The 27,535-nt window shown below is 37.8% G+C and overlaps 2 protein-coding genes across 2 annotated transcripts; both read left to right on the top strand.

The window, feature by feature from the left end:
• The first annotated feature begins 304 nt into the window (after positions 1-304).
• TCTN2 (tectonic family member 2) lies at positions 305-11,137 on the top strand. The gene is made up of 18 exons (XM_053471981.1): positions 305-437; positions 621-725; positions 1,389-1,468; positions 2,000-2,195; positions 2,763-2,863; positions 3,316-3,515; positions 4,062-4,194; positions 4,345-4,486; positions 5,053-5,115; positions 5,443-5,577; positions 6,011-6,091; positions 6,876-6,956; positions 7,451-7,559; positions 8,558-8,661; positions 8,940-9,096; positions 9,450-9,560; positions 9,865-9,953; positions 11,005-11,137. The coding sequence occupies exons 1-18, from the start codon at positions 356-358 to the stop codon at positions 11,124-11,126; spliced, it is 2,091 nt and encodes a 696-aa protein (XP_053327956.1). The 5' UTR covers positions 305-355; the 3' UTR covers positions 11,127-11,137.
• A 3,502-nt stretch (positions 11,138-14,639) lies between these two features.
• ATP6V0A2 (ATPase H+ transporting V0 subunit a2) lies at positions 14,640-26,855 on the top strand. The gene is made up of 20 exons (XM_053471974.1): positions 14,640-14,961; positions 15,379-15,457; positions 16,344-16,441; positions 17,530-17,667; positions 17,976-18,076; positions 18,943-19,069; positions 19,653-19,735; positions 20,692-20,785; positions 20,942-21,154; positions 21,370-21,520; positions 21,617-21,756; positions 21,892-22,049; positions 22,517-22,604; positions 22,839-22,957; positions 23,178-23,391; positions 23,708-23,827; positions 23,917-24,039; positions 24,699-24,816; positions 25,850-26,021; positions 26,718-26,855. Exons 1-20 carry the CDS (start codon positions 14,845-14,847, stop codon positions 26,818-26,820), a joined length of 2,556 nt encoding a protein of 851 aa, XP_053327949.1. The 5' UTR covers positions 14,640-14,844; the 3' UTR covers positions 26,821-26,855.
• The last annotated feature ends 680 nt before the right edge of the window (positions 26,856-27,535 follow it).

Genomic DNA, 27,535 nt, shown 5'->3' with positions numbered 1-27,535 from the left:
CCATGCATGACCAGCCATCGGCAAAGAACACGTTCTGCCCAGTGGCTTCCCCACACTGGGCAGAACACAGAGTGGTCGAGAGTGGATTTTATATAACAAAACCCCCAAACCAAATGACTTTCATAATATCTTATTTAAACGCGACACAACAACATTCAGCCAATCCCACGTCTGATAAGAACGCCTACAGAAGAAACATTAACTCTATTGGGCAACGTCACAAGAATCTTGTGTCTAAAATCCTTTCACTGATTGGTGGAGCGACCATGGTTACCGTGTAACGCACTGCGCCTTTTAATATGGCGTCCTAGCAACGTGATTGAGCGCAGGTCCGGGCCTGAGATCGCTGGACACGATGGGCCTTTCTGGGGTCCGTGGGTTACTCTGGTTTAGCTGCATCCTTTTAACGACGGCATCGGTGGCGCAGAACATAGCGGGTGCGTATGCAGAGAGCGACGGAGGATTGATCGGGAAGATAGATGGCTTCGCAATGTCTGGCCTGCACTGCCGTCTCATTTGTGCACTAGTGTGCTATAAAATAATTTTATTTATTGTATAGTGAATTAACCTGTAACTATATACTTAAGTATTTTGTATTAATGCTTTATTTCTTTGTTTAGGATTCTTTCCTTCTAGAATTCTTCTCACTGGGCTGCAAGCCACATCATTCCTTGTTACAAACTCATCTTCTGTCAGATTGTCTCTGTCTCAGATTACAGATGCCAGTAAGTTAATGGATCCTTAAACTAACATGAATTCATATAGCAATTATAACCAATTCTAATATTATCTAGTTTACCCCTAGTATTTGTTTCTAGGAATAGAATCAATTCAATAGAAAATGTCATCCTCGCAATTGATCAAGTACTATTATTTTAAATTTCACCATAATATATTTGATGTTAATAAGAGGATCACATTTATTTATTTATTGTGCGTCTGATGGCAAATAATTTCCACTACCTCCAAAACCCTTATGTTAATTGATATTTTAATTATTTATTGTTTTATATAGCACCATCATATTCAGTAGCACTGTACAGTGGGTAAACAGGATATAACAAGTAGTATATACCATAACAATTTGACTTATAGAAACAGCAAGGGAGGAGGGCCCTGTGCAAGTGAGCTTACAATCTAAATTTAGGACATATAACACAAGAGGTCAAAGTGACAGAAAACTGTTCACAAATTGAGCTAAAGATTAAACTGGAAAGTGTTTTTATATCTTATTTAGTGAATGATTTAAGTCCCTGTACCATTCCCTTGCCTCTGTATAGTGTTTTCATGCCAGGATGGTAGTTAGAATTCCACATGCTTCGGGTAGGATTTGCAGCAGATCTGTGTTTTCCTTTGAATGTTAAATCTGATTTGTTGTTTTAAATTAGCAACAGTGCAAACAGCAGGCTGCAGCGGGAGTAGCAACATCAACGACTGGTTAACATCTTTGGAACCGCTCTCTAATCCGGTGAGTTATTTTTCTGTCTGGGCTAGGGTGATCGGGTGTGGGTGCTCTTGTGGACCCTTTCTATCCGGTCAATATGTCAAGCGTGGCTTACAATTAGACAAAGAGGGTCTGGCTAGTCTCAGGTTAAGCACGCTTAACCAATCTTGCATTACAGAATTTTTGCACCTGCCTAAAACTTTTGCACAGTACTATATAAACACATACCAATCATCAAGTCCTCTAAACTTGTGTACTAAGATCTTACCCTTGTAGATTTGTAATCTATCACCGAGTCACAGGCTAGCCCACCTACTTTTTGTTCTGAATTTGTGTTTGTCAGGATAGTGTAATTTTAAAATGTATTTTATATTTACTCAGCGTCAATAAAAAGTAGACAAATAAGTCTGAAAAAGCAAATTTGGTTGAGCTAGATAAATAGTATAAAAATACCCCAGAAGAGTAACATTTCATTTTTTTTCTTTTACATAAAATAAATGAATGGGCCAATGTCTGTAATCCTCACTGTATTGTTATTATATGTTTTTCACGTAGAATGTATATAAAGTCACCTTGGCTCTGAATAAGACGCTGACTCTCTGCACCGTGAATGAGACTGATTGCTGCGCTGAGTCCCTGTGCCGAGCGGAGAGCCTTCGGGTTTCTGCGTGTGTGAATAATGTGAGTGTTGCAAGTCTGCTCCTACAAGCGGAAATCTATGTCAACACCACCTTCTCCGGGAACGTTTCAGGTACGTTTGCTATTCATATATAATTATGTCATTATTACCCTGTCTTCTAGATTGTTGTGAAAGGAGCAGTAATACTTTTCTTATTAATAATAATTCCTAATATAATGAAATTGAAATCTCCGCAGCCTCCTCTTGCCCTACAGAATGTTTTTAAAATGAATAATGTATTCAGTTTAGAGTTTAGGAAGTTGGACAGACATTACGTATGTATTCTACAGGTGGAAATACACTCTCTTAGCAAGTTCTTTAGACTCGGAAATAGTCCACGATGTAGAAGAGAGTGCCTATGGGTGACTAGTTTGCATCCAACTGAATAATAGCCCACAATATAAGTGTTTATTGCTGAATGCTGCAAGCATCTACTGTGAAGAAGAGCTTTTGTAGCATTTTCACAATTCACAATGACTTGGAATCGTACATAAGACACGATTTGACAGCCTTTATGTAGATTTTAGTGTGGGTCTAACCCTGCCGGTGTGATGAAGATATTTTCAAGATGGCTATTAAGGTTTGGTTTAAAGCTCATAACAAACAATAATTCAGCAGGATTACAAAATCTTTTTACAGACAATGCTACAGTGATCCTGAATCAGGCGTACCAGCCCCTCGGCTCATGTCCTTGTAATCTAACAGCTGGAGCCTGTGATGTTGGCTGCTGCTGTGATATGGTAATGTATTGATCTTTTTAGTTAGTTTAGTAGAGTATCAGTACAATGAGGTATTTACTTTACAAATGTTCCAGAAGGGGTAGGGCCATTAATCTAGGTATGCAAAGTCTTCTCACTCTTTAGGATGTTACATGACAAAATTTTACTTTACAGAAAGGGGTAGTAGATTCCCGGAATATACCTCCAGTGGAAGTAGTACAGGCAAACATAGTAAAGGAGTTCAGGAAATCTTGGGTAGTGCCTACAGCTTTAATGAGTAAAATGTGATGCAAACATTGTAGACCCATCGGTTCTTTTCTGTCATCACTCCCCATGTAACTATAAATGCTATCCATCCAGGGGATAATTCCTACATGACCGATGACCGTATATTTATTATTTACTGATCTTGATTCTAAGTATTGCAAACTAGTTCATTCTGTTCTCCTAATTTTACGTCATCTCTTCTAAAGGAATGTAGTTCAAGCGTGAAAGAACTGTTTAATGGATTCTGTTACCCCGGGGTCTTTGGTGGAAATGTGACCCCAGCTTTTGACCAGCTCTGTAGTGTTCAAGAAAAGAGTCGGGCTCCAGACTGGTATCCCTTTCTCTGCGTTCAGTCTTCTATTGACAATTCACCATTTCTGGGATATTTCTTCCAAGGTTCAGTCGTGTAAGTGCCAATTATTGCATTTGAAGTGATTCGTTGAAGGGTAATTAGTTTATTTGCACATGAGTTTAGTTTCTTGACATCCCAGGAGTGGTGGTTCTGTCATCTTATACCCAACCTATTTTTTTGTTTAATAATAAATAAATATGTAAAAAAAAAATAAAAAAGTTCACATTGACTATTGATGTTATACTTTTGTGTTCATAAGCTGTGTGGTGTATGTGCTGTCACTTGAGCATTTAACTTCGAATTTTTAATATAACACTTTCTATAATAAAGGAACCAATATTTATTGGTAAATTGGAAAACAAATTTCTATTTCAGGTTATTCACACTTGCTGATCAAAATTATTTTGTATACATTAATAATCAAGTACATCATCATCCTTTAGATGAAATTAGTAATACGTGGTTTCTCCACTTATAATAATTATATATATATATATATATATATATATATATATGTATATGTGTGTGTATTCTGATAATTGTTTAAATAAAATCAATAATGCACTCTGATAATTTACTGCCTGATATCATGTTTTTCAGATCTGTAGGTCAGCGACCTGCCTTCAGTATGAACTCTGTGCCCACCGTGCAGGACTCCCCTGGTGGATATAGACAGGGGGCTGCCATATTAATAGATCAGAATGGCGTCAATGAATATTTCACAATCCCGCAGGTATCGTCCTGAATGTTGTGCTAGGAATACAACTGAAACAAACTAAAAATGTACAATTTTGTAAAAAGAATTGTGTGTTTTTGGTAATGGACAGAATATCCACTGTTATCTGCACCTTTTCACTGTAACCAGTATTTTTTCCTATCTCAGCAATCTACAAATGGCGCATGTGAAACGAATGCCCCCGTGGCGTATCTGCAGAACTTCGTTGCCACGTGTGTTAGTAACGTGAATACATGCGCAGACGTTTTGATCCCTAATTTGAATATGCCTGTAAGAGATGGCAATGGAGGTAAGGTTTCACTTATTAAAGACAAACCGTCCCCTTTTATGATTTTAGTATATCTAGATTTAGTTTAAAAGTTCACCTTGTGGATGCTGGGATTGGGGGCAGTTTATGGCAGGGCCATCACTAAGCAATTTACTGTCCTAAAGTACCCCCTCCACACACAAAGGCCATCTAAAACAACAACGTAACACGTGAGAGGTAAGAAATATGTTGGGTTACCTTTCCCTCATACCTTGCGTTCCCTCATACCTTGCGTTCCCTCATACCTTGCCTTCCCTCATACCTTGCCTTCCCTCATACCTTGCCTTCCCTCATACCTTGCCTTCCCTCATACCTTGCCTTCCCTCATACCTTGCCTTCCCTCATACCTTGCCTTCCCTCATACCTTGCCTTCCCTCATACCTTGCCTTCCCTCATACCTTGCCTTCCCTCATACCTTGCCTTCCCTCATACCTTGCTATCTGTTGCATAGCTTTATTTAATGTATAGAACTGCAAGGTTAGGATCTGGGAACTAGTTTAAGCTATTGCTGTCAAAACACTTTTTTGATTGATTGTGTTTCTGTTTAGGTACAATTGTTCCCTCAACAGATGTTCAAAACATTACTGTGGACAACTACATTATATATTCAGGTAAGAGATTATATATATATTATTATATTTTATATATCTATATATTATATATATATATATAATCATATATTCCGTAGCCCTGTATATATGGCGATCTGGGATACCGGGCTGGATATGTGCGGCTACACACTGCGTGAACATAAAAACAATGTATGCGGACTTTCATATCCTGCTATCCGTCCGCATTTACGTTGTTGTCGTAAATCTAGCCCTACTAGATTTAGTTAAAAACTGATACAAAGAGGTTGTAGTTCATGATTAAATGAGATACGCTGCATTGTTATATTCTTCTTCTTATGAAAAATTTCTGTTTTTGTGTTTTTACAGATACCAGTTTGTCCCCAGTTGTACAGTGCCGGGATGTTATAATATCTGCAGACTATACATTCATCTGGGAGGCTCGCACCCTCAGGGCAATTAATGTTACCATTGTCACTGCAGACATTAATCTAACTCATCGGGGTAACTAGCTTTCTTATTATTTCGTCTCCTTACAAAAACCAACAAGATTACTTGATCTGTTTCGGACATTGTATTAATCCATGCAGCACCCATTGATGTGCTTTCTGGAAGTAGGTAGTGATAGTAAGTTCATTATAGAATTAATGATTGTTATATGGGGATGTGTCAGTGGGTTAAATCGCAAATCATGACGTTTTAACCACCTAACACCGTTTAATGTTCAGATGGGTCATTGAACAGAGCCAAACATCTAGTAGTAGCCTGTCTGTTAATGAACGAAGGGGATTGATTTTGCAAATGAAATGGCCTGAGTGTCCGAGTATACTGAAAAACATCTATAAAATCAATGCAAGCAAGTTTAGCATTGTATCACAATTTGCAATATTCTGTTAATCGGACCGATATCTTGCTTTTTTTTTTTTTTTTGCCATAGCACAACTAACCCAGCGTTTCACAGCAACTTTCCTTACCAGCGACCGTGCCGGCGTAATAAATGTTCTCTCTGGAAATCCAGGTTAGCTATGGTCACACTGTACTATACATATGATTGAGATTATGATATTAAGAAAAGTACTAAAAGCGGGTTTAGGCTATAGTGCATAAAAACTAAATAAAATCTGCTTCATGCATGTATTAAAGAACATATAGCTTTAGTATTGCTCCAAACGGGTATTCCAAGAATGAAATCAATTTGAAAAGATTCTGACAAAGACAGCATTACCGAGAAGATGAAGTAACCAGGTGATGTCAGATGAGATGCTACTTTCATTAAACAACGCCAAATGGGTTTAATTATATTTTGCACTTTTATATACGAGTTGGTGGGGATCACATCTTTTCTATAATGTATAGTTCAATCTGTTTTCCCCCCTTTAAATAGTAAGCAGCCAAATAATCTATATTTGTCCTAAACATTAAGCAAAGATGCCAGCGTCTTCTTTGTTCTAATGATTATTCAGTGCATGATCATTTGTTCCTTGGTAGAGAGAGGTATGAAAGTCATAGATTTATTGCACTGGAATCCTCTTCCATTCCATCACTACAAACGAACAAACAAGAACTGTTATTTATACAACTCAGTAAGTGTCCCTAATCTGGCCGTACCGCCTCGTTGAGCATGGTTAATGCCAGAATTCATTTAATACCTGAACTGACTGCTAAGGAGAAAAAAGGAAAGAGAATCCAATAAGACGCGTCAGAATGTAGATGTGTTGGCTCAGCATAAAGTGTTTTTTTAACTTCAGATTAATTAGTTAGATATGAGATTGTACGAACTAAATGCCACTTGTCTCTTTCAGGTTACCAAATTGGCAAACCCGTGATAGCAGCCAATGGGAGCTCGCCTCTTACTAGAACGACCATCAGTTTATGGAAACCTGGTAATATTTAGTTTAAAAAAAAATGAAAATGGATATGATGTGTCATTCGTCCATTGCCAGAATGATAGGCTATTAATTGAAACTTTAAAATGAGGGTTTATCAGCTTTAACCTGCTGCTTTATTGTATTAACTCAAACCGTACTGAAACAGTTTGGGGAAGTTCAAGACTTAAATGTAAACCCTTGAGCAGTGGGGCTTGTTTCCTTGGCATTGAAATGGTACTGTACAAGATTATTTCAATTTGCTCAAAAGTATCATACGGATCTCTGTTTCAAATATAGATATATAGATATAATTTCAAATTATATTCCTTCCATAAAATATAAGAAAGATAGGTTGTAAATTTGTATGTAAAGATTTGTGATTTATATGGGAGAAGTGTGTGTGTGTTAGTTTAGAGGTCCATAACATAATTACATGAAGTCATTTTTTATCTTTTAGTTTGATATGTTGTTGGAAAGTCCAGTTCTTAATTGTGATGTTTTTATTCTAGTTGGGGACGGTTCTTGCTCTTCTGCAAATCAAAGCCCAATATTGTATGGACAAGATTCCTATTCTGGGTGTATTTTGCAGGTGGTAAATGAAGATTGCAATCAGCTAAGGTTGGTTTTTCTTTATCGGCTTGTTATAAGCATATCAGTACTCTCATGCCCTTTATGCGGGCTGTTTCCTCACATACGTTTTTTGTTGTTGTCTAAGGTCCTTGATACAATACACTTAAAAGTGGGAGAAGACTTCTAGCTACTCTAGTCACAGTTGTCCTTCTTCATACCTTTACGCTTCTTAAAGGCAGCCAAAGCTGTGATCAGTTCATGCTATGCATATTATCTTGCAGAACTGGCAGCCTAGGCTGGAAAATGATTTCCACTTTATTGTTGTTTTAATAATCTGGCTCACAATTATGTAAATGGTCCACTAAACAGCAACTGATCACTAGATCCTGACTATATTTACACATGAGGGATCCGTAGACTGTTAACGATTTAAAGCATAATTGTGTTCTTTAGATCCTGTAATGTTTCAGGTTCAATGGGTACCCATTATATGGAACTTTGTAGGGTAGGCTGACCAGAGTTCTCTCCCTTAATGAATGAGTAGAGCTAGTCAGGGCAGTGGGGAGGCAAGCCTGTAGTGGATGGGGAGTGGATGCGTGTGTAAGTGGGGTGGAAAGTTTGCACGGTCAAATGTCATTCCCCTGTCCAGAGGAAAAGAAGCTTTAAGAACCTTAAAGTTACACTCCAGCCATCATAGGCACTTTTAATGCAAATGAAAGCTGCCTGGCCCCTTTAAAATGTTGTGGTACCCCCAGTTATATACTGGTCTCCAGTCAGCTCCTGCACTGGCTATGGGTGGGTTCCTTTCAGAACCCTTTGATCCTACATTGATTTCAGTAGGAGTGCTTTTCTGCCACTGACTGGCTGCTTGAAGCTAAAACCGTCTGACCAAAGAAAAAGGTTTTTTTTTTTCCCTTTCTGAATAATGCATTTTAAGGTGATCTTTGCATACTTTAATATGCATTCATCAGTAAACTGTCCCTTTAAGGAGTGTATCTGTAAGTAAAATGTATGAGTTGACTTGTTTATTGCTCTGTCTGTTACAGGGAGATTGTCACTACTCTACTCAAGTCCTTAGTCCCAGCTAATTATATAGCGATGAGAGGCAACTCTAATGTCAGCGACCTGAGTGAATGGGTACCCATTATCTGTAAGTTATGACATCGCAATATGAGCAACTTTATTATTAAATAAGAAATAATACTTTGTAGCGGATCTTACCATCTGTAATCAAATGGTTATTATACATTTGCATTTTTCTCAAAAAGAAGACCTTCTGTGGAAAAGCCACTTTATTTGTATGACCATGACAGATGCAACAGGCGGCTGTTCTTGCCATCTTTAAAACCATTTAAGGAGCGCAGGTTTTCTTCTCCAAACTAAGGCTAACAGTTATGATATTATTATGATGTTATTGTGTTCATACAGTTGAAGATAATAATGCCACGTGCTCAGGAGGAGACTGCTTGGTAGAAAATGTGATGTGTTCAAAGGTTCCTGTTAACATGAACATACAGATGCTGACGGCAGTGACTGGGGCAGTGGAGGGCATAGCCCAGGAAGAGATCCTTGGAGCCAGGATAAGGCAAGTTCCTCTGGATTTCTAGGATGATCTGCAGTCAAGTAATATTAACATTGCATAAGCCTGTATAAAAAAACAGGGCATTTTTTAAATTAGTTATTGACTCACACTATATATCCCCCCCTTCCTACCAGTGTCAGAAGCTTGCTCTTAAGTATTAACTTTTTTGTATGCATAGATGCAAATGTATAGAGCAAATCATCAGAATTCCCGGTATGCCTTTGACATTTACCTACCCTCGGCTACAAAGTAGACAAATCATACTTAATTCCAGAATTGCAAGATTGATCCCAAAACCCGCGGTAAACATGCCGTACTTGATAGCGATAACATTTTGCTGTTGTTTTCCTCATTAGCTTTTCTACAGTGAATGTTGAGTGCAGCACTGCCTGCACCCTGTCCCTTCCACTGAGCAGTTCTGTGCAGTTCATCAAAGTACCGGCACAACCCGCACCGAGGATTTCAAGGTAAAACCTGACATGTGACTAAATGAATCAGGCATTGCAATATATATTAAAAGTGCCTTGGCAACTTCTATGTCGGTGTTTTTCCTTGGCAAAGAGTTACTGTATATATGAGACTTTGTTATTGAAGTCAGTATTTTGTGATAATAAAAGCATTTCACAAGAGAGCAAAAAAACAAAACAAAACATGGATTATAGTTAGCAGGAGATGAATATATGCATGTTTTACACCCAAAGAATAATAATCCATAATGTGTCCATATAATGTTGTGGTTCATCCCAGCTAAAAGTGTGTCTGTTTTTCTAGTTTTCGGATGAATTATACAGAATATGACTGCGAGAAGAATGATGTATGTTGGCAGCAACTTGCATATCCACTGACAAAGTACTACACAGGTAAAAAGGACATTGCTTTAACCTGCATATAACAACTCATAACGACTATACCTTATATGAAATGGTATGTGGAACCATTTAACTGGTTAAGCGGAGCTAACTGTAGACATACTATACTTAATGTCAACATTTAACAATAAGACATCCCTTAAATAAAACAAGTATAATAAGCCAAAAGAGCTTTGCATAGACTAGATTAATTCCCACGACTGATTGGTTTAACTGTAACCACTGGTAAGTGAGTTTAAACATGCATGGCATTGGGTAAAGGTATCTGAGACAAGATCAAGGACTGTTACATAGGAAATGCGCGATCAAGGAACTATCCTCAAACCCCTTAAGCCAGAAATGTTAAAAATACTATGTAAGGGATGGATATGGCCCTCTAGAACATAAAAAATGTATGTCTGTAAACAGAGGATGTTACCGAGGATAAATTGGATCATTGTTCATCAGATTCTAAGGCAATCTGCAAAAAATATTTTTAGTTTAGGCTTTTACATACTGACACTCACAATTGTTATTTTTTGCATGTTTCTATTGTTTTATTATTTATTATTATTATTTATAGTTTTATATAGCGCCATCAAATTCTGTAGTGCTGTACAATGGGCTTTAAACAAAAGCCCTATTTCATCTGAAACATCAAACATGGAAAAGGGGCATCTTGATTAAACCAGCATATTGTAAAAATGGCAAAAAATGTACAGTGCTAAAAAAACCTTGGTATAGAAGGGGTTAAACATGCATGTGATGGGCATGAAGCTATCCTGAATCTAAGAGAAGTCTGAGTCTTGCCGAAGTCTTACATGGGCAGATTAGACGGGCCAAATTGCTCTTGTTTGCTGTCCTATTATGTTTCTATTTAGGTTGGCCGGAGCAGTCACGATGTGCATCCAGGCAATAGGTGTAGATGTTTACACAATCCCTAAACATGTGAAATCACTTGCTGAAGTCGGGATCTCTTATGTGTCTAGAACAGAATACTCGCGTGCTTCTAAAATAATAAATATTATAATTTTCTTTTTCAATTCTCTTTTACTTTCTCCAGGGGAACCGCACCATTTGACTCTGGCTAAAGGAATGATCCTGGTTTTTTTCTTCATAGTTGCCTCAGTTCTGGGTGGACCGTGGAACAGAATCCGTAAAGCATGGAACAGTACAACACTTTGAACCTTTTTGGGATATTTAAATTAAAAAGGCCAACCCTGCACCCTGTAAGCCCATTTAAGGATTCCCAGTGTCCTGTCTCTCTTCTCCATGAACTGGACTTTACCTAAAATTGGGGCCAGTGTAGTAGGGCTTGGACTCATTCCCCCCAGTGGTAATCATGGCGTGCTGCTAGAATTCAGATCATAGAAAGGGAAAAGATTAGTTCATAGTCTGCCCACTGACAGATCTTTTCAAAATTAGTCTTGGCTTTTGCTACTAAATATGGGTAGTACTTTGACCGCTTCTTATTCAGGGAGGCTTCAGCATCTTTACAAGGTGTTAGGATTTTGGTTCTGCGGATCAGGTCAAGGAGTTTGTTATCTGATCATATAGATCAATTTCACCTAGTTATGTGGCCGACTAATAAAATTAGTTTTCAAAGTTACAAATTGTACCTGGCACTTGAAATATTCCCTAAATTATCCTCTTGCGTATGCACAAAATCTTAACTGTTGGCCAGCAATATAGCCTGACTTACCAGCCGGAGTAAGCAAGGCCTGGCAGTCCCTTGGACCCTTTTGCCAGGCCTTTCCCCATCTTATTTATGACATGCACCTGAATTCTTCTGCAAAAAGCTGGGTCCTCAGTAATGTAAATTAGGATTTAAGTCTGGTCAGCTGAGCATTTACAGTTTACTCAGGAGCTAGGATTTAAGGACTTATGGATAGAACCATATGTGTTTTAGTTGTAAGCACATTTATATTATTCTAGTCCCTCATTTGTTAGTCAAAAAAGTGATTGTATCCTTCTGGATGACCCCATAGTATTTATTGTGTGTGAGTGTTTAGTGATGGAGATGCTTAATTTAAAGAGATCGGGGCAATATTAACTCTTTGATGACAATTGATGGTCCAGGCACGGCACACAAAAACATTCAGTTAGCGACAATTGACGTGCCAGGTCCATCATGGCTTAAAAGGGGTGTAGAAAGCGATCTATGTTCGCTTTCTGCACCCAATCGGTGTTGCTGTAATGCCTCGATGAGGTAAAGAAAAGCAAATAAGGTGGTGTTTATTCAGGAGACTGAATTTATTTATTTTTTACTAGATGTGTCTTGCTGGGAAATATGTAATACTGTAAATTTATACAGTTGATATATTTTTACAATGTACCTGTAAATAAATATATTTTTGTAATGGAAGGTTGTTGTCAAATGTGTTTCTTTTCATAGATATGCATGGTGTTAACATGGCATAAGAAAGATACACGCTTGATATTTTTTGGTTATTCACATCTCTTGTTTTACAATCCAAAAAACATAACTGTTCTAAAAAAACAAAATAAACAAAGACTTGAGGTAGAAGATGGGCTGCCCTCCTCCTTTGTGGTCCCGCTATTCTTGACAATCAATGGGAGAGCTCACTGTACAGTCAGTTCCCAACAGTCAATGAACAAATCCAAGATGGCAGCTTGGTGCTATGCTGTCATCAAAACTAAGAAACAACGACACTGTTCAAGCCTATAGGGTGTACGCCTTATACAGTATGTGTGTTTATTGTTCTTAAATTTAAATTGTTCACTAAAAGTTGTCCTGTCTCTGGGCATGTGAGCTTTTATGTTCTGTATCTTGGGATCTGTTCACTGAAGGGAGAGCGATAGACTTGCGGCTTCAGTTCCTTGACTTCTCTATACGTTACAGTGACCCAACCCCAGTGAGCTCCAGCTGCATAGAGAACTTGGTTGGCCCTGATGATGTAAAGGTGAAGATTCAGTCTGCTCACTCATTAAATTATACATTATGTAGGGCCAGCTCTGCCATTTTGCTGGAGAAATCTGTCAGTGTTGGTCTTTTGTAATGAATAGTGAACCCACGACTCTACCTTTAGCAAATAATCCCCCCTTTGTGTTTTAATGCAATAAAGAAATGTAACAAAATAATACATGGACAGTCATTTTTAAACATCTTGTCGGTCTTGTATACACCGTTTGTGATTTATGAACATTTCACATCAGAGAACTTATTACGCCTTGTCAACATACCTGGGAACTTTCTGGCTCCAGCTACCCGGACCCCTCCCCTTGCAGGATGCGGGTTAGCAGTCCTGTTGACATCGGTAGGTGGTCCCGCCGACACTGCAAGCAGGTCTAGCCCCACACGCAGGAAGGAGCCATTGTTGTAGGGGCAGTGGGCGTGGAGTGCGGCGTGCGGCGATGCCACTCCCGGAACCAGGAGATGTAGCACTTTACCCAGAGTCTCCAGGTGAGACTTTCCCAGGTGTGACTATCAAGGGCCAGCCTAAAAGAAAGGCTGAGCTGGCCTACATTATGCCAAGTTGATTCAAATAGCATGCAAATATCAGCTAAAATGGAAATCAGACATGATAAAGTGTTTCCCCACCACCTAGATCCCTTGAAATGATAAAAAGTGCTGACTTTAATACTTTTAAAACTAAGAAACACCATTCACTAATTTTTTGAATGCCCTAAACGTTCTCAAACGTTCTTTGATCATGTGCAGTTTTTCAACTTTTTAAGGGAATTTGACACAAAAGTAGGCACTGGTTATTTTATGTAGCGCCATCATATTCCGTAGCACTGTACAACGGGTAGACATGACGTAACAAGTAGTATATAACATAACATTTTGACTTACAGAAACAACAGGTAAGAAAGGCCCTGATAAACAATCTTACAATCTAGGGTGTGTTATAGAGGTAAAAGACCGGTTAGGAGTGTATTGAGTGATGACATGTAAGCAGGGGAAGCGCTGTGAAGAGCTTTAAGAGTCAGGCGAGAGACGTTAGTAAAGCGATGGGACAGGAAGATAAGTCTGGCAGCAGCGTTCATGGAGGATTGTAGAGGGGTGAGATGGGTAAGAGATCAGCTAAATAAATCAGGGTTACAATAATCAAGGTGGGAGATTATGAGGGCATGGCAGGGAGGGCAATGAATAGGATGTTGCCATAGAAACTGAAAAAGCTTCTTAAGAGTTTCTGTATTTCTATGTTTTTAAGATTTATTTACTTAACAGTACACAGTCAGAGTCAATTTATTTTCATTTTTGTATCTCTCCTGGGTAAAAGGTGCCACTTTATTAACCTTATGTGCAAAACTATCAGCCCCAAAGTAAAGCAGTCAGATTCAATCTAAATTGTCAACCATGTCCATTCTCCAGGGATCAGCAAAAACAAACTGTCTTTATCGTCAACAGTACGATGACCACTAGGGTTACTGTAGAAAAAACTGGAGTTATCACTATAGCAACCAATAGAATGGACCACCACATCGCAACATACAATTGGCCGCCTCAGTAATTGGTTTAAATTAATGTTTGCACCAGAGGCACTTTTCACACACTGGTCACCTATAAAGAACATGCTATGCTTTGCAATCATTAGGGACACCGCTATTCACTTGCATTTAATCCTAAACTCTGATGCACATTACACAGACATTCCTCACGTCTCTCATGTGTGCCTCCTGATTGGCTGTTCCGAGCACCACGTGAATTCTACTGCCGGATGTCACTCGATCCCGGAAGTGTGTGCAGGGCAGCCAGAGGATCGGACCTGCAGAGGAAGCGACGTGGAAAGAGTTGACTGAAAACTTCAATGGGATGTGTCATATAGATTAAAAGTGCCTTTATGAAGCGGTGTTACCGGCTACCTGTTCCGCTGAATTACCCCCGGGACTAGTGTGTGTGACTGCTTATATAACGCTCCACTCATCTGATAGCAAGATGGGCTCCTTGTTTCGGAGTGAGAATATGTGTTTGGCCCAGCTCTTTCTGCAGTCCGGTTCGGCATATGACTGTGTCAGCGAGCTGGGGGAGATGGGGCTGGCTGAGTTCCGAGATGTGAGTATGCCTCGGTACCGGCTGTTACGGAGCTGGCAGTATTTGCCAATTTTGGAAGGGGATTCGTAGTCATCACTGGCAGCAGAAGAGTTAGCTATTAGAGTTATATGGGTGAAAAACGTATATTGCTCTCCTTTTCTAAGGGTTAAACTAAGAGATTACGGTTATTCAATTTTCTTACGCACTTTGCGTAAACCGGTTATATCCATATTACTCATGGAAGCCTTGAATTTCAATTGAATGACGTAAATTCCTGGCTCGAGTTTTAAAATGCCTATGTAACTGTATGGTGATATATGTATATATACATATATATAGGTGTGTGTGTGTATATATATATATATATATATATATATATGTATATGTGTGTGTGTGTGTATATCGTATATAAAATTCTTCTGTATGTTTTATTAACAGCTAAATCCAAATGTAAGTGTATTTCAAAGAAAGTTTGTTGGAGAAGTGAAGAAGTGTGAAGAGCTGGAGAGAATATTAGGTATGTGGGGAGTGAGAAGACATGTCTATTGGTATCTATAAATTGTACACTTATCTTTCTGCATACTTTTGGGATTTTTTTTTAAGCAACAATAGTCCTCTTCTATGAAGAATAACTTTCAGACATATGATGTACTTATGTTTTAATGTATCTTTTTGTTCAGCTGTTTTATTTAAATTCATAGGATACAATTATAAAAAAAAGAAATGACACAATACAAAGATAATATTAAATATAATATTGCATTTTTTTTGCAAGCTTGTAACTGTTAGTTCTGTTTCTTTTTATTGCCATTGATTACAGTCACAAGCCTCTGTTCTGAAGGAAGCGTATGACTTTCATTATCTAATCAGTTCAATTTCACATGGAAACCTCACATATATGATTACAGAACACAAACTAGCCATTTATTCGTATTTATTATAAATCAGTTGATTTGCATTATCTGTTATTTTATTGGTATAAGGCATAAAGCCATGGAAGTATTTTTTAAATCTTAATATTAGCAGCAGTTATGAACTGTCAGAAATACATTTGAACCTTTTACCACAATTTACTAAAGAAAAGTATCTCTTTGTATATGTTCTGTATAACAGAGCATGTGGATTCCGTGTTGTATATTAAAGCAATTCCGATACTTGTTTTTCACGATAGTGGACATATTTGTTTGTAAGATTAGTTGCCCGTGACAGCCTAGAGGGTTTGGATCATGTGATTAGCGTTAAGCCGGCTCCCAGTCCCTTTACTTGCTTTCTTCATGACCTTTGAACATTTACAGTCTGACATTTTGTGTTAATCTTTGTACTTTTGTTGCATAATTAAAGTTACTAGGATTAGTGCAATGCCATTTCTGGGTACGTAATAATGATTTTTATTATGATTACAGGGTATTTAGTCCAAGAAATGAGAAAAGCAGATATATATGTTCCTGAAGGAGCCATTCTACCAGCCGCCCCTGCTCCCAAATATGTGTTAGAAATTCAGGTAATGCCTATTTAGATTTTTATAGACTTTTTATTATAAACTTGTAATTCATGACCAGCTACCATACACAAATAGGAGAAAGGAGATTATATAATTCACTTCCTGTCGTTCAATTTGCGATCACATTACTACTATGAGATCAGATCCAGCTGACACAATAAAACCTTTATTTCCTTGGTCTTTTGGGCAAAGTAGAAGATGGTCACTTATTCTACGTCGCTTTTCTCTGATATGCTTATACATATTCTGCTAGAAGTGTGGGGAACTATTTTGGTCTCTTGCTTTGGCTGAAGAGTTATCTATCTATCTATCTATCTATCTATCTATCTATCTATATATAATCTCTATATATATCTATATATATATATAAATATACATGTGGAATGAGAGTGCCCATGTTATTGGTTTTGTTTCTGCAGTATTAGCAGCATGACTTCCAAATGATCGACAATAATTAATGACATGGTGGAGATCCTCCCGCGATGTTTATTCTGATGACCAGTCGTAAATTTGTTAATATTGAGCCATAACACAGTAACATATCAGTTATTCAGTTCTTTTGTTTCAAGGTACATTTTCATGTGCCCTTGGAACTAGTAAGTTGTCCATTAAAAAAGTTACCTTGTTCTCATCTTTTATCCTTGATGTTCTTAAATATACATACAATGCTCAAAAACTTTCTTCTTTTTTAACAAATTGAAGTGTCTGTCCTCGTTGGACAGAGTTTGAACAGAGTTTGAATCACTGATAACTATTCATTGTGACCCGCGGCATGTTCATAACATTATTAGGGCATTTTTATCCTTTTGTAGTAACCTTTTAGTATAAAGCGTGTATGATACATCTTTAATTGTGTATGGATCTAGGGCTGTCCAGGGATGAGCCAAAACCAGCATTTATGCTTGTGACATTAACGGGATCTAACTGGGTTGGCTTGAGTGCTTGTTCACTCACATGAATAGATACCCAATAGAGATTATAGGTAAATTGCGTGGTAAAAATTGTGCATGTCTGTCTCTTTAAATTGCAGTTGTCTCTTGATCACAGATGTAGTAATGTGTTTATGATCCGCTTGTTTCCGATTGCAGGAACAACTGCAAAAGCTGGAAGCAGAACTAAGAGAGGTTAATAAGAACAAGGAAAAACTGCGGAAAAACCTCCTGGAGTTAACAGAGTATACACACATGCTCCGGCTGACCCAGAACTTTGTGCAGAGGTCTATTGAGGTACTCGGTTGTAATTATGTGACAAATATGTCTGTTATTAAAACAAAAATTATTACAAATACTAGTCTAGAAATTTGGAATCAGAAGAGAAATAAATCATTATGATGTCCATAGCAAATTAAAGAAAACACTAAAATTGTGCTAAACGTGGCATTTTCTTTTTGGTTTGTTTTTGCATTTGTGTAAATAACCAGAGCACATTAAGGACACAATAACCAAATACAAATGTTGTAACCCTTTCTATGCCACCTGAATTGGTTTATCTTCCTATAAACACCAGTTTGATTTGTGTTATGTCTTTGCTGTAGTGTGAAACAACATCACACACCAGCTATGAAGAATTCCCTACTCTAGAAAAGGACTCCTTAATGGACTATACTTGTATGCAAAGACTTGGTGCAAAACTTGGGTGAGTAGCAATGTCGTTTTTTTTTTTAAAATTCCATTGTTTGTAATTTAACAAGCCAACGGTATTATCATCAGACTCCAATGTACCATGCACTTGTATGGAAACGTGGTTCCCAATTCTTGATACAAAGAAAATACTCCAGACGAGGCAGTTTATTATGTCTTAGAGAAGACCTGATGAGTGACTTTGTCAACTGTGCCAGCTTTGTCTACTTTATCAGATTGTGTCCATGTGGCGATAGCACACTTTGGAGCTTTGCCATCTGTAATGGTACAGAATTTGGCAAAGTGAGCACAAGGAGGCAGGGAGACCTAAGGATTTATTATAATGTATTTTACTTTTTAAAGTTGGTAACAAAATGATCCTTAAATGAAACCTCATCCTAGAAAAGATTCACTTGCTTCCGATCATCACGCTTTTTCTCTTCCGCTTTGACCTGGTTAATTTCTATTCAGTCCTAGTTCTTTCGCTATTTTTTTTCCAATGACTACCACAAAGCCATCTTTTACGAAAAGCTTACATGTCTACAAGCCCTTCTCAATACTCAACAAATTCCAACTACAAACCAAAAAGTCACTTTTATTGTACAACCCCTTCTCTGTACTTGCATCCCATCTGTTCCATTCTCATCCAGACCGTACATTTGCAAACAAGGGCACTTGTGATCTGCTGCGTCTGTCATTCCATTATATACCTTTACCAGACTCCTTTTTCATATAACATAGCAGAGGATGTCTGGGAACGATATATTACGCTTCATGGCCCATGGACTTGTTTGTTAAGGCCAAAGATGGAGAGGCGGGCATGTTTGTTTTTTTTTGTTTAGTGTTTCGTTTTATGGTTAATGTAGTTCTTTTGTGCTGCAGCTTCATATCTGGTTTAATTCACTATGCCAAGCGGGATTCATTTGAAAAAATGCTCTGGAGAGCGTGTAAAGGATATACTATTCTTACATATGAAGAACTCGATGAGTTTTTGGAAGACCCAGACACAGTGAGTAAACCCTCTTCTGCTTACCGCATAAAGTGCATGCGTGTTTGTTTTTCCTACCCCAATGTTTGCACGTAGACCGTGTTTCTTCCACCTTACGCTTAACCCTTTTATACCCACTTGCTGTAGGTATATCTCAGCAGCCAGTGCAATGATCGGTGTCACATTAATCTGTGATCTCTGTAACAAGCAATATGACATGGTTAGCTTAAGCAATGGTGTTTTAAATTGGAAATCTGGAGTAGATCTGGCATCTTAAAGGCATTTGTTTTCTAGAAAGAGCAGCTCAAAAATACCAGGTACTCCAATAAGTCATTACTTCAAAGGAACTTCTAAAGTGGCAATTATTTAGTGAAATGTTTAAAAATAGGTGATATCTGTAGACACAACATATTCTACTCATACGTGTATGTATGATAAAGTATGTTAATACCTTTTGGTTCCTTCTCTCTAACTTGTGTTATAGTGTATAATTATGAGAAATTATTTGTAATGTATGAAAAAATAATACAATCAGCTGTGCATCTGTTCTTTTTTTTTTTAAGTTTTAGTTTCGCTCATGACAACTTAGATTTTATTTTTGTAGGAAGAACCAACGAAATGGTTTGTGTTTTTAGTTTCTTACTGGGGAGACCAAATTGGCCAGAAAGTAAGGAAGATATGTGAATGGTAAGTGAAATATTGAAGTCTGCGTATCTATTTATTTCTGTTTTATGTGTGGTTTTTTTTTCTTTTCCTTTTTAAATGTGAAGTTTTATCAACAATGTAGTACATGGTGGTTAAGGGTTAAGATAAAAAGTAATAGCAAATACCGTTTTTCAACAGTTTTTCAGAGACTACTGAATCGTGCCTTGCGTTTTGTGCCAGTTCTTGCCTTTGACTACCATTATTAATAATAATTGGAGTAAAATTAAATTAGGGTAGCTGATAAAGCTACTATAAAGAAGGACAAGGAAGGGAAATACTTACCACCTGCTTCTCTCCTTTGGATATTAACTGGTTATGTGAATGCCGTTTTCAGTTTAATTTATATGATTGGGGCTCGTTTCCATACATGGATGCATGTTTGATTGACAAGTGTTAATGTTACAAGTATTCTAAAGTCCTTTTTTCTTTTCCCTCTCTCTCTTTTGATCGCTCGCTCTCTCACTCGTCTCATCCTTGTGAATAATATAGTGTCATCAGAGCATCATGGGATCTAGTTTTGCTTTTGAGTTTTTTGCCTGTATATTTGATTTTTTGGGGGGTTTTAGTACTTAAGTAGTTTAATTTTCACTAATGGTTTCCTCAGATGAATCGTGACTATCCCATCTTCTTGAGAAACCCCTTTTGTCTTCTTGCTCTTCTCTGGAAAAACCTTTCCATTCAAACATTTTTTTATTTAGAATTGTTTAATAATTTTATTAATTTTACACTTGCATGCTGGGATCTCACAAACCTGTAATAATTGTTTTAATTGATTTATTTTTAATTGTGTACTACTACTAACAATGTTTTTATACTAGTTACTGCTTTTTAGTGCCATTTCCATATTTATGAAGGGTCTTTTTTTCAGTAGGTGGTAATTAAGGCAAAGGTTGTAAAGGTCCACAGTGATAACCCATTTTTTTTTTACTTTTCTCAAGTTATCATTGTCACATATATCCATATCCAAGCTCTGTAGAAGAACGAAAAGGTATAATAACAGGGCTAAACACTCGTATTCAAGATCTGCATACGGTGAGTAAACCTTGCGCATGTTGCTTTTTAATCTCTTGCCCGGAAAATGAAGAAAAAAACCAAAACACTTTTTCCATGTGGCATCCCGTTTAAACAGTTATTTACTTTTTAATTTGCAATTCTTTCCCGTTTGATTTTTTTTTTTTTGTGATGCAGGTTATCTCTCAGACTGAAGATTATTTGAAACAGGTTCTGTTCAAGGCATCCGAGTCTGTATACAAATGGGTTGTGCAGGTCAAGAAGATGAAAGCTATTTACCATGTCCTCAATTTGTGCAGTTTTGATGTTACCAACAAGTGCCTTATTGCTGAGGTTTGGTGTCCTGTGGCTGATCTGCAAAACCTCAGGAGAGGGCTTGAGGAGGGCTCGGTAAGCAAGTCAGACTGTTACAATTCTCGTTGACTAGTGAGTAAGTGTGTTTAGTGCCCACTATCTTGTATGCGTTTCTTTGTTGCACCTCATTTAACCTTTGTAATGTTACTGTTAGCATTAATATGGCATTGCTATTACTGACTTGTTTTTCACATTTATTATTTGGATCATTCATTCATTCAATTTTTTTTTTCTTTTTTTATGCCTTTCAGAGGAAGAGTGGTGCAACTGTCCCTTCATTTATTAACCGGATCCCCAGCACCGAGACCCCACCAACATTAATCCGTACCAACAAATTCACATCAGGCTTCCAGAACATTGTGGATGCTTATGGGGTGGGCAGTTACAGAGAAGTGAATCCAGGTGAGTCACTGGCTGGGGTAAAGCAGGGTTATGGTGTCTGCTTTATGTTGCTGACAAGTATTGTATGGTTGTAACAGCATTTGTTTAACATTACAGCTCCATACACCATCATCACCTTTCCCTTCCTGTTTGCGGTCATGTTTGGGGACTTTGGCCATGGAATCCTCATGACTCTTTTCGCCGTTTGGCTGGTCCTCTCTGAAACCAACCCTAAACTACAACGTACTCAGGATGAGGTAAACACTTTTATCCTATAGATTCCGCGAGCGCTGCGTTCCACGTACCACACTGCACGCTCTCTAAAAGTGCTTGATAACACAATGACTTGGTTCATCCGTTGTGCTCACCCTGTCTTATTCCGCTCTTGGCAGTTTGTGAAAACCTTTTTTGAGGGCCGTTACATCATCTTACTTATGGGACTCTTCTCCATTTACACCGGTTTGATCTACAATGACTGCTTTTCAAAATCCATGAATATATTTGGCTCCAGTTGGAATGTGTCGGCAATGTTTTCAGATGAGGGTTGGAGGTGAGTATACCTAGTAAACCTTAGACAGAGACCTCTTCACTGCTTGCAGTTGTGGCCTGTGTGACAGCAGGCTTCCATTGGCCTGATCACAACATACATGGTGTAAGTTTATTTTGTTAACACTGCAATATTTCTTTGAGTAGGTTCATAGATAAGCAGTGTATATGTGTTTAAGTATATCAGTTTGCCCAACACTGTGTGTTTAGCTGCGATACCCATAATTAGCCTATATCTGCTAAGGTCCCCTCCGCATTAAATTTTGTACTAGAAGGGGAAACTATCCGGTCTAATTATCTCAGCAACTTAAAGGTTGCCTCCGTGTAAGAATTTGTCATACTGTACGTTCTACATATAGCTGTATAGTAAACGTGTTGAACTTGGCAATAAAATGTTGGTGTATCGCAATTTTCCAAATGTAGAGAAATAGCTATAAAAGTATTTAAACGTTTCATTTTATTTTTCTCAAGTGATGCAGATTTAACAAACTCCTACTTGACACTGGATCCCAACGTGACTGGAGTACTGAATGGTGTTTATCCTTTCGGCATAGACCCAGTGAGTAATCTGAACTCGCTTTACTTGAATGTCACTAGCTAAGTTTCTACTTGATGCAGGTATCCCTTGGCACCTATTATGTTGTTTCCACCATTTGTCTTATTATAGCACTAGATAGACCTCAATATCATTTAATTTGTTGCCATTTTCAGGATACCTAACCAGTCTCCTGACACATTTAACGTTTGCTCTTAAAGAAGTCTGTAAAGCTTGACCACTTGTCTTCCCTGTCAGATTTGGAATTTGGCCACAAACCGCCTCACTTTTTTGAATTCTTTCAAGATGAAGATGTCCATCATTATTGGAGTGTTGCATATGATCTTTGGAGTCGTTTTGAGTGTCTTTAACTATACGTAAGTAATTTCTGTAGGAAATAGCGCTTTTGGATTTTTGTGCTTAAGATGGGATAGCAGCAGAGATGTGGATTGTTTATGGATTGTTTTTATTGTAGAAGAAATGTGTCTTGCGTTTACTTTGTCCAGCCTGAAGCTTCTCTATGTTTGTGTGTGTGTGTATATGTGTATGTAAGAAATGTGTTTATATAAAATGTCTTTATAATGTTTGTATTATCAGGCACTTTAAGAAGATGTTTAGTGTGGTTCTGGTCTTCCTCCCTGAACTCATCTTCATCACTTTAATCTTTGGCTACCTGGTGTTTATGATTGTGTACAAATGGATAGCGTGGACTGTAGTGGACTCAAAGTATGCCCCAAGTGTGCTGCTCCACTTTATACACATGTTCATGTTTACTACGGATGAGAAGAATGTACCTCTTTATACAGGACAGGTGAGTGAAGACCTAAAAGACTTGCAAAGAAACATGCCCTTCTTGGTGATTTTTAAGTGCTTTGGTAATCCTTGTAAATGTGTGTGTTTTTTTTTTTTGTTTTTTTTTTCTTTTTCAAGCTAGAACAAGAGATGTGATATTTAATAATTGACTCGGCAAGTTTTGTTTTATGAAGATAGTGTGGAATTCTGTGGATCATGTTAATTAGCTTGTCAAAAATGATTCTGAAATAATGCCATCTTGGATTTTTGAAAGAAGTTTACTTCTATATGTTCTAGATTGCTGTGTTTAATAAACTTTCTTGTTCTTATCTTAGTTTGGTTTACAAGCATTCCTGATGGTGATAGTGTTCCTGTCTGTACCTGTTTTGCTGCTTGGGAAGCCCATATATCTGTACTGGCAGCACCATGGAGGTCAGACCTTTTCAAGTTACAGAGTAGGTGTTAACATGTAATTCAATTATTCCTAAATCACATTTTATTTCTACGTTGGCATATATGCGCTGATACTTGGCTTTGTCTGCAGAATGGATATACCTTAGTACGTCGAGGAAGCGAGGAGGATATTTCCCTGCTCAGATCCCATGATTTAGAAGAAGGAGAGGACCATACTGAGAACGAAGCACAGCGAGAACGAAGCAAAGAAGAGGTGAGGGTTTTTGTTTTGTTTTGGGTTTTTTTTATAGATAATCGAGTAAGCAACTTTATCTGTACAGTGTTGAAGTAAATAATGCCATATAAAATATTGGTTAAATTGAACAAAACCATGCAAAATAACCTTTTTTTCTTTTTGCTACTTAAAGAAGCCTACAATAATGGGAGTTCAAAAAAAAAACTAATTTAAAGCCACTAAGAACCAATTATTGTGCCTCACAAGAAAACTTGATCATCTTGCGAGGTGCTAATGCGTCACGCTCCATGCACCAGTGTTATTAATGCATAGAATTCCTAAGGAAGGTTTACTTTTTTATAAAATTGCCTTTTTCATTTACTGTTTACTGTTGCACGGATGGATAACGGGATCATGTCTAAATCGTGCTCTCATGTTAACCAGACAAACCATGATTTGTCCTTTTCGTCTATCGAATGTTTTCTTACACGGAAGCTTTTTTGACTTTTTTTTGGTTTCAATGATAGTACCTGCTCCCCCAACAATTGAGTGATTTAGAATTTTACAGAATGAGAGCATTATTTCCAGGGTGAGCGTGGGTAATCGTAGCTGGGAATGATGTTTACAGTTCTTCATTTAGTTATTCAGCAGAATTGGGGGCCGAACAGCACATTATAACATTTGTTTCTGTTTTGCAGTTTGATGTTGCTGAAGTATTCATACACCAGGCCATTCACACCATTGAATATTGCTTGGGATGCATCTCCAACACTGCTTCCTACCTCCGGCTCTGGGCATTAAGCTTGGCTCATGCTCGTAAGTCCGTCTCCTGGAAGACAGCCTTTCGAAAGCAACCGCTGAATTTCCCTTACAGAAAATACTCAAAAGCATACCTTTTAAAATAAGACATTGCCGGCTACTCTTACCCTTTAGAAACTAATTCAGCCGAATTTGATATTTTGTTAACAAAAGATTCAAATGAGGGATATGCACTCAAAATAATTCAGGAAAATGCTTGAAAAAAACCCTTTAGTATATCAAAGGAAGCTTCCTTGTGCACGTAACCCCTTACGTTTGTGCAAATATTCAATCATCAAAACCATAGAAGAGCTGCTCAACAGTTCATTAGTACATGAGTGCCTTCAACAAATTGATCATATTCTTTAATTCAAGTAACAGATTTGTTCTAGAATGTGCTGTGAATATTGGATAAGTCTCATAATGTGACGGTGCCAGGCATATAACAAAAATCTCAAGGTAGTATAAAAAAGTCCCACTCGCTTGCCTCCAAAAAAATAAAAATACAGCGGTTTCACTATAAGTCTCAGAGTGGAGCGTTCTCACCTAAGGGGCCAGTTCACCAGTTTCATGGAAGATTTGTATTGCAAGAAGTGTTGGCTCGAGTGCGCTCGATCTTGTATAAATAAAGAGAAGTGATGCTCCCGGGAGGGGGGGGGAATAGGCAGCAAGGCTGTGCTCTTTGGACAATGCTGTCCTTCGTAGCCCCGATTGCAGATATTTTGTAAATCTGGTTGGTATCGCTAGCAGTAGTTTTGTGGAAGATGGAGAAAAAGTGGCCTTGTAAAATTGTAAGTGGTGACGAGGATCAGTTGCTGACTAGAGTCTTGTAGGAGTGAGCAGATGGGGAGCGTAAGGTTGGAAATTAATGCCTGAAGGTATTTTGAGATGGTCACTAATGGGGGCAAAGGCACATTTTTCATGTTCTATTCTTTATTTGATGTAAAAAGGCTTAAAAACTAACATGTTCACACACACACACACATGAATGAAACCAGTGCTTTCTAATTCTGCTCAGCGAACTTACTACCTTTACATGTTGCCTTCTCAGAGCTTTCAGAGGTCCTATGGGGAATGGTAATGAGGATGGGTCTCCGTGTCTCACCTAGCGTTGGGGTTTTCCTGCTCGTACCAACCGTGGCTGTCTTTGCGGTGTTGACCGTATTTATTCTTCTCCTCATGGAGGGTCTCTCTGCTTTCCTACATGCACTTCGATTACACTGGTGAGTTTTCTATATTTTAAAATACATAGGAAAGTCAGTTTACTCTTACGGGAACTTAGTTTTGAGGTTAGATTAAAAAAAACATCAGTGATTCAGTACTACAGAGCCTATATTGTCTATATTGGGCCATTGTACAAAGAACTATTAAGATGTCATGTGGGCTGTGGGCTTTCTCATAATTTTTACCTGTAATATCTTATTGGTAAATTACCTGATTTGAAATGTCTGCTGTACAGCCATTTTTTTTACATATCTATCTATTAAGGAAAATGGGTATTACCATATAGGTAGAAAATGTCCATCTTTACTCAAACTTAATACATTTCTTTGGGCCATCATAGAAAAATATGTACAGCTTTTGGGACATCAGAGGGTGCTCTTCAAACAGAAATATTACCCTTTCACTACTACAAATTTCACTAATATATTGTGTGGGTTCTTATTCTGTTTGTATGTGCACCCCCATACAGCTTCTTGGCAAAGACATTGGTTTATTATAAAACTTTTCAGAGTTGGAGTGCTTAATACATTTTCGGACAAAATGATAAATATCCTTGGTAGACAATACAAGACTAGTTCACGTACGAAAGAGTATTCCTGTTTGAATAAAAATAACTGAAATGATAACCAGATTGTCCAGTTTTTGTATGTATGTGAAGATTATATGTACATACGTGTGTTTCTGTCTTTCAACAGGGTGGAATTTCAAAAGAAGTTTTATTCTGGCACAGGATACAAATTTACTCCCTTTTCCTTCCATCACTTGTCTTTACACCTTGACGGACAGCATGTCCTGTAGCGTGGCGCGGGACAAGCCAAGTTGCGTGTAAAAACCATATGTAAAAGCAATGCTGTGCAGCGTGTGGGACTGCATTGTTAGTAGCAGCACAGAGACTTATAAATGCTACATATCAATGCATTGCGATATGTCTTTCATTTTATTTTTAAGTCCATGTTTGGCTTTATAGATACAATTCTTTGTAAATTATTAATTCTTAACTTATAAACCCATACACACCTGTAAATTGACTTTGTTTTGATAAGTTGGTAGGACGATATTAAGCAAATCATTCCTTTTGATTTATTCAGTTGCTCGATTTCATCGTTGGGTTGTAGATTTCAATTTTTTTAAACTGCCAGTGCCTCTTCTTGTGTTAATATCCACGGTCAAATCTTCAGACGTTGAAGCTGTATCTTGTCGGAGCAGAGGACATCCTGAGCTGGTACAAGCATTCAGCTGTGCTACCTCAATTACACAGAGCCTCATCTGAGATGACAGAACCAAGTTTGTTTCATCAGGCGAATAGCAATTACAAGGTTATTCCGTGCCTAACGTTAGCTTCCATTTGGATAACTTCATTTTAATGTTAATTATTTTATTTATAATCTTAGAGTAACTGTATGATGAATTGTGATTGGGACAGTGTGTTTGAATGGAACAGAATTTTATATATTTGTAAGATTGCGTGCATCGGAAAAATGCCTGCTTCTGTAAACAAATTCCGCCATACAGT

Source organism: Spea bombifrons, chromosome 1 (assembly GCF_027358695.1).
Source record: "Spea bombifrons isolate aSpeBom1 chromosome 1, aSpeBom1.2.pri, whole genome shotgun sequence".
In the NCBI taxonomy this organism is placed as follows: Eukaryota; Metazoa; Chordata; class Amphibia; order Anura; family Pelobatidae; genus Spea; species Spea bombifrons.
Note: the sequence above shows the minus strand (reverse complement) of the source record. Positions and strands in the feature narration are given on the sequence as shown.